Below are 5,934 nucleotides of genomic sequence, written 5' to 3' on the forward strand. Positions count from 1 at the left end.
ATGTAAAAGGAAAGGTAATGGTCCCTTCTGCAAGTGTAGAATAGAACCCGGCTGGCTGGCTGGTTTGTTTTTCTGCTTTTAGTTTAAAGTCAGGATTTCATCAGACACGGTAAAGATTTAGTTGGCTTCTTCACTACCCCCCATAGAACTGTGCTCAGAAGGACAGACTCAGTTTAAACATTAAGTGAAGGGAGAAATCAAACAAAAGCAAGCCGACTGACCTTGGGCCAGTCATCCCTTACCTCTCAATGGATTTGTTTGCATATAGAAGGTGTACTGAGTGTGTTGTGGGAGTGGATGTGTGTGGTGAGTGCCCCTGATGGCGTTCTGGAGGTCTCCTGATTGTGACATGCCGCGGAGGACAGGAGCTGCAGACCCAGCACTTCTCTGAATATCAGATCTCGGATGGGACATTCGTATTATAAAGGACCCATGCAGACCCCATCGGGCTGGATACAAAAGAGCAGAAGCTGCTAACGAATAGGGAAGGAAGTGGGAGGACACGTCGCTGCACAGCACAAGGGACAGACAAGGAGATAAGGTAGCGACTGGCTAGGGCCCAGAGCCGCCCAAGTTGCGCGCATCTCCTCTCGGAGCCCGCAGCCAGACCCGCAGCCCTACCGGAGTCTCCCGAGCCACCTGCCAGGACTCCGGCGGGCGGCGCAGCCTCGGGCGGGTCCCCGCCCCCGCGCTGCTGGGCCAGCGAGGCCGCCGCGGCGTTCCGGGCGCCGCCGCATTGGCCGCTGCGGTGCGGGAGGCGCGGTCGGCGCAGCCACGGGGCTGCGGGCACTGGCTAGGGCGACCCGCGGCGCTCGCTCAGCCTTCGGCCCTCTCGCCCATGGCCCTGGCGCTGCGGTCCTGGCTCCCAGCCCCGCGCGTTGTCCCCACCGCCCGCCTCTGGCCGCCCAGCCTACCAGCCTCGCGCGATGCTGAACGGCGCGGGCCTGGACCAGGCTTTTAAGATGTCGTTACCGCGGAGGGCGAGGATCGGCGCGTCCGTGGGTGAGCGGGGAGGGTGGGCCACGGGGCGGGGGCGGCGCCCGGGGCTGGGAGACTCTGCTCCGCCCTTCACCCTGTCCCCTCCCCCGGGCGCCTGGGAATTCCGGACGCCACGCCCTGCTGACCCCTGGTCAGACAACCTGGCACCGGTGTGGCCCAAAGTCCTCCCACGGTGGGGAAGGGGCGAGGGGCGGCGAGCGTCAGAGAAGTGTCAGCACCCCTGGCATCCTTGTGCATGCGTGTGTGCATGTGCATGTGTCCGTGTGTATGCGTGTATCCATCCATGTGTGTTCGTGTGTGTGTGTGTGTGTGTGTGTGTGTGTGTGTGTGTGTCCGCGTGCGCGTTTACGTGTGCGTGCGCGCGCGCGTGTGCATGTCCGTGCGCCCTTACGTGGTGATGCTGATGCTGGAAAGGACGGGATCTGCAGTTTTCTGTCCTGTTCCCAGTTGTCGTGGGCACAGTTTGGCCAACGTAGGGAACTTCTTGCCTCTCAGGTTGGCTGCTTGGGTCACTGAGTGTGACCTAAGGGAAGCAGAACGCCACTAATGATGTTTTCACCACCTGGGGCCCAAGTGCTGTGGCATACTCTAAGGACAGAGTAGCGCAGGGTTTCATTGCTAGGGGAAGCTGCCGAGATAAAGATGCACTCATGCTCAAGCGCTGGCAGGGACCTCGGTGGGACTTGAAATACAACTTCTCCAACCATTCACTGTAGATGCCTTTGTTGTATAATGTACTTAGGGAACATGACCCAGGCACACGCGATACTCTGTGGCTACAGCACATGATAGGTGACCCAGAGCTTAGATAATGCAAAAGTAGAGGAGACTTCCAAAAACGATGTCTGTCTTGCATTTCAGGCCACGTTGGAAGGAGTCTGGGTAGATCTTGGAGGAAGAGTGTTCAAGGTTAGAGTTGGAGCTGAAGTGCCTTGTCAGGTTGTGGCTTTGTCTGTCTTGAGAGAATAGACACAAATAAACAACCTTTACATTCCCACCATTGGGCAACGTGAGGGAGAAGAACGTCGTTTTAATTAGTGTTTGTTAAACGTGGACAATTTCAGGACACTGTAACATTCCCTTTGTGCAGAATCCTTTCCTGAAAGGGTCACCAGGCAAAATATCAAGACGAGGAGGTGGGGAGTTCCAGGGGCGTCAGGGAGCAATGAGAGGGACAGCCTAGGTTCCAGAGGGAAGGAAGTGTGTGCTTTCCAAACCAGTGCCAAAAATGCAAGGCTTTGTGAAGAAAGAAACACCCTCGGATGGACAGAGTGCAGATCGTTGGTTCTTTGGGGAGGATCTTTGATCATATTGCATCTGAAGTGCCCGCTGCAGAGCCCAGCCAGACGTTTAGTAGAGACTAGCTTATGCGCCTGAGTTTACAGCCCGAGATCTAACTCTCAGAGTTCTTCCCAGGATGCCTCCATGGGTGCCTTCCTGCAGGTGTACAGGGCCTCCTCCTGGGAGAGACCCGCTTTAATGTTCTGCGGTTGTTAAGCTTCAGGTCTTGATTTCTACACAGGGCGAACGCGGCATCTCACTTTTCACTGGGCCCCAAAATTATATAACTAATACCAGAAGAATCTGAAGGTGTCCTGAGTCTTTCAGTATTTTCAAGTCGGAGGGTCCTAGGGGCCACAGAAAGGGATCGGAACCAGATGCGCAGCATCGTGGGGAGTCAGGAATGCTGCCAAACGCTTCAGAAAGAATCTGGGCATCGATGCTGGATTCCTCTGTGGAGGTCACTGATGACCTTGGAAGAGCTGCTATTGTGTAACTGTGAGGAGAGATATCTGCTAGTGGGGGTGTAAGAGAGGATTAGAAGACCGGGGTTCAAAACAGACTGTCCATGCTACCTTTCAGGGTACGCTTTGCAGTTAATGGAGGGAGGGACAAATGGAGTGGTAGCTGTAGAAGTTGAGAGGGAAGATGTACTGTTTGAAGACTGACTGTGCAGTCCAACTACAACAGGAAGGACATCTCAGTCAGGGGCTTCTCTGAGGTCTGTGGAGTGAGCCACAGTGGGGAGCAGAGTTCAGAGAGGAGAAAAAGGTATAGGGGTTTCTGGAGGTGATGGAGTGCTTCGGGACCTTGTTGGTGACAGATGTGGGGTGGGGTGAGACTTTACGAGTCTATTTAGAACACATAAACCATGGATGGGCAAGAGGTCAGGTTGGAGACCTGGGCAAGAGGCCTGACAATTGAGTACCCCCATAAAATATTAGTGACGTGATCTTCAAAGAATCCCGCTGTTTCTCATTTTCTGCAAACTAGCAGGTCTGATGGCCCGCAACTCCTTGGAGATCAGGCTCCAGCACAGCCAAACTAACTGTTTAGAAAAGCAGTTCCAACCGGGGATTATTATTTCTGGCGAATGAACTTTAGACTCCCATTTTACTCCGGGTGTCCTGTTGTACTTTTCTCAGTTCTTCTCCACAGTGATCTCTTATGAAGTGATGGGGAACCATAGACCAGTTACAGGCCGTATCACGGGTTCCTGGGTCTCCAGTGACCACCGTCTGTGTGCCAGACACGTCAGGGATCTGGAGATGGGGCACCGAACAGGACCAGCGTTTAGGGATGAGCACACGCACACTAGCTGTCAGTGGCTCTCAGCTTGTAGCCAGCCTGGGGCCTATGCGCACAGGCAAAGGACAGAGGTGAACAGGGAGGTGAAGCAGGAGAGTGTGTACAGGCGAGCAGGCGTGGCAGTGGGGAGTGAGGATGGAGAGGAAGGGAGAGCTGTTTTTCTAGTTTCTTCCCTCTTGTTGAGCTTCTGAATTTGGTTTTATGCTAGATTGGCATTAAGAGCAGGCAGACAGTAAGCACAGTGCTGATATCTTTAATAAGATTAAATACAGGACCTGGATGGCTACAAGTCCTACTGAAAATGCTCTGGCAGGTCTATTCCAACGTTTTTCCCAACCCTTCCATCTCTATTGAGGTGATTATTATTCTGGGGGGTTGCCACGCCCCCTTGCTGCTTTTCAATATCTATGAGGGGTTTTTAACCCCACTTCAGACTGTGTTGCTCCCAGAAAAAAGACGCAGAGACCTTTAGATTTATAATCTTAAATGCACTAGAGCTGGGCAGACATCAACCCTCTACGCTATTTTGTTTACTTCTCTGTGATCTCTGAGATAATGCTTGCCATGTTCTACCTGGGCTGCTCCTACTCCATGGATCCAGCCCCCGTGGCCATGCACTGGAGATGCACCTACCCCATGGTGACTTTCTTCTTTCTCCCTCTTCTCTTTCTATCCAAGTGTGGGAGCTTTTGCTCTGCCTCCCTCTCTCCTGCCTAGCCCAGGCTGTAGGCATCTTTATTAACCAATGAGGGATAACTTGGGGGGGGGCAAGGTTATTTAAACAAAAGCTGGTATACTTCAGAATTCACTGACTCTGCTTTTGGGACAACCAGATCTTCAGTATTTAGCATTTGAATACATAGCTGCAACAGACTAACCCTACCTAACCTATGCCTCCCCTGCCCTCTTCTGGCCAGTAAAGGGGCTCATTTTGGTTTTTATTTTTATTTCATTTTATTTTTTATTGGATTTTTCATCTTTATTAACTTGAGTATTTCTTATTTACATTTCGATTGTTATTTCCCTTCCCGGTTTCCGGGCCAACATCCCCCTAACTCCTCCCCTTCCCCTTCTTTACGGGTGTTCCCCTCCCCATCCTCCCCCCATTACTGCCCTCCCCCCAACAATCCCGTTCACTGGGGGTTCAGTCTTGGCAGGACCAAGGGCTTCCCCTTCCACTGGTGCTCTTACTAGGCTGTTCATTGCTACCTATGAGGTTGGAGCCCAGGGTTTTATTGGATTTTTAAATTTACATTTCAAATGTTATTCCCTTTCCCAGTTTCCTGGACAAAAGCCCCCTATCCCCTCCCCCTCCCCTTTTTCTATAAGGGTGTTCCCCTCCATACATTCCCCTACACTGAGGGGTCCAGCCTTGGTAGGACCAAGGGCTTCTCTTTCCATTGGTGCCCAACAAGGCTATTCACTGCTACCTATGCAGTTGGAGCCATGGGTCAGTCCATGTATAGTCTTTGGGTAGTGGTTTAGTCCCTGGGAGCTCTGGTTGGTTGGCATTGTTGCTCTTATGGGGTTGCAAGACCCTTTAGCTCCTTCAATTCTTTGATTTTTAAAGGGGCTCCTGTGTGAACCTAACTGGCCTGGGTTTTAAAGGAAGGGGGTGAGGACAGCGAAAGATCGGATCCCAGCCGCTCAGACACTAGAACGTAGGAGCTGGAAAATGGTGCCAACGGTGGTATAATCTCTTCACTTCCCAGCAACTATTCCAGGGCAACCAGTTCAGTTCCAGCAGAACCAACCAGGTTCCGAGGCCCACAGTGCCGGCGCAGTTGGGTCAGATCTAATCTGAACAGGACAGGTTCATTTGATCATTCTAGATGTTTCCTTCTGCTTTGGTAGGAAATAAGGCAGACATGGGTCTCCTCTCCTTCGATTCTATTTTCTGCACTGTCCAGGGCACTCTACACACAGGTTTGAGCCATCTCCCTCCCGGGTAATTTTGTTCTTGCTCTGAAGGTCTGGAAGTTCTTGGAGACAGTATGCGTTAAGGGTAAAATTCCAGACTGTAGGTTTAGAGAGAAATGGATTCAAACTTTGGCACTGCCATTTGTTTTCTACAGGTCATTTCTTTACTTTCTAGATGAGGATGTAAAGAAAGACTCTAGCTCTCCCCTCCCCCACAAGAACTCGTGTCCGTGGTGCGTGTGTGACTCGCACAGCGTGCACTACCAGATGCATGATCGAGTTAGACGGTGTTACCCAGGATGTGGCTACACAGAGGCATGTCTAAGTGTACATGATGCAGAAATTCACACTCGCCAGCTACCCTGATCCTACACTGCCCACTCTTTAATGTCTGATGCCTGTCACTTCCCCTACACGGTACGTGTC

General features: G+C 52.0%; 1 protein-coding gene across 1 annotated transcript in view; it reads left to right on the forward strand.

The window, feature by feature from the left end:
* Positions 1 to 770: 770 nt before the first annotated feature.
* Atp8a2 (ATPase phospholipid transporting 8A2) overlaps positions 771 to 5,934 on the forward strand; it is a 492,798-nt gene continuing 487,634 nt past the window's right edge. Inside the window, exon 1 of the mRNA XM_032917468.1 lies at positions 771 to 1,002. Coding sequence (XP_032773359.1) covers positions 927 to 1,002 — 76 coding nt within the window. The 5' untranslated portion in view covers positions 771 to 926. The remainder of the gene's footprint in view (positions 1,003 to 5,934) is intronic.

The sequence above is a fragment of the Rattus rattus genome, chromosome 12, assembly GCF_011064425.1.
Source record: "Rattus rattus isolate New Zealand chromosome 12, Rrattus_CSIRO_v1, whole genome shotgun sequence".
NCBI classification, from domain to species: Eukaryota; Metazoa; Chordata; class Mammalia; order Rodentia; family Muridae; genus Rattus; species Rattus rattus.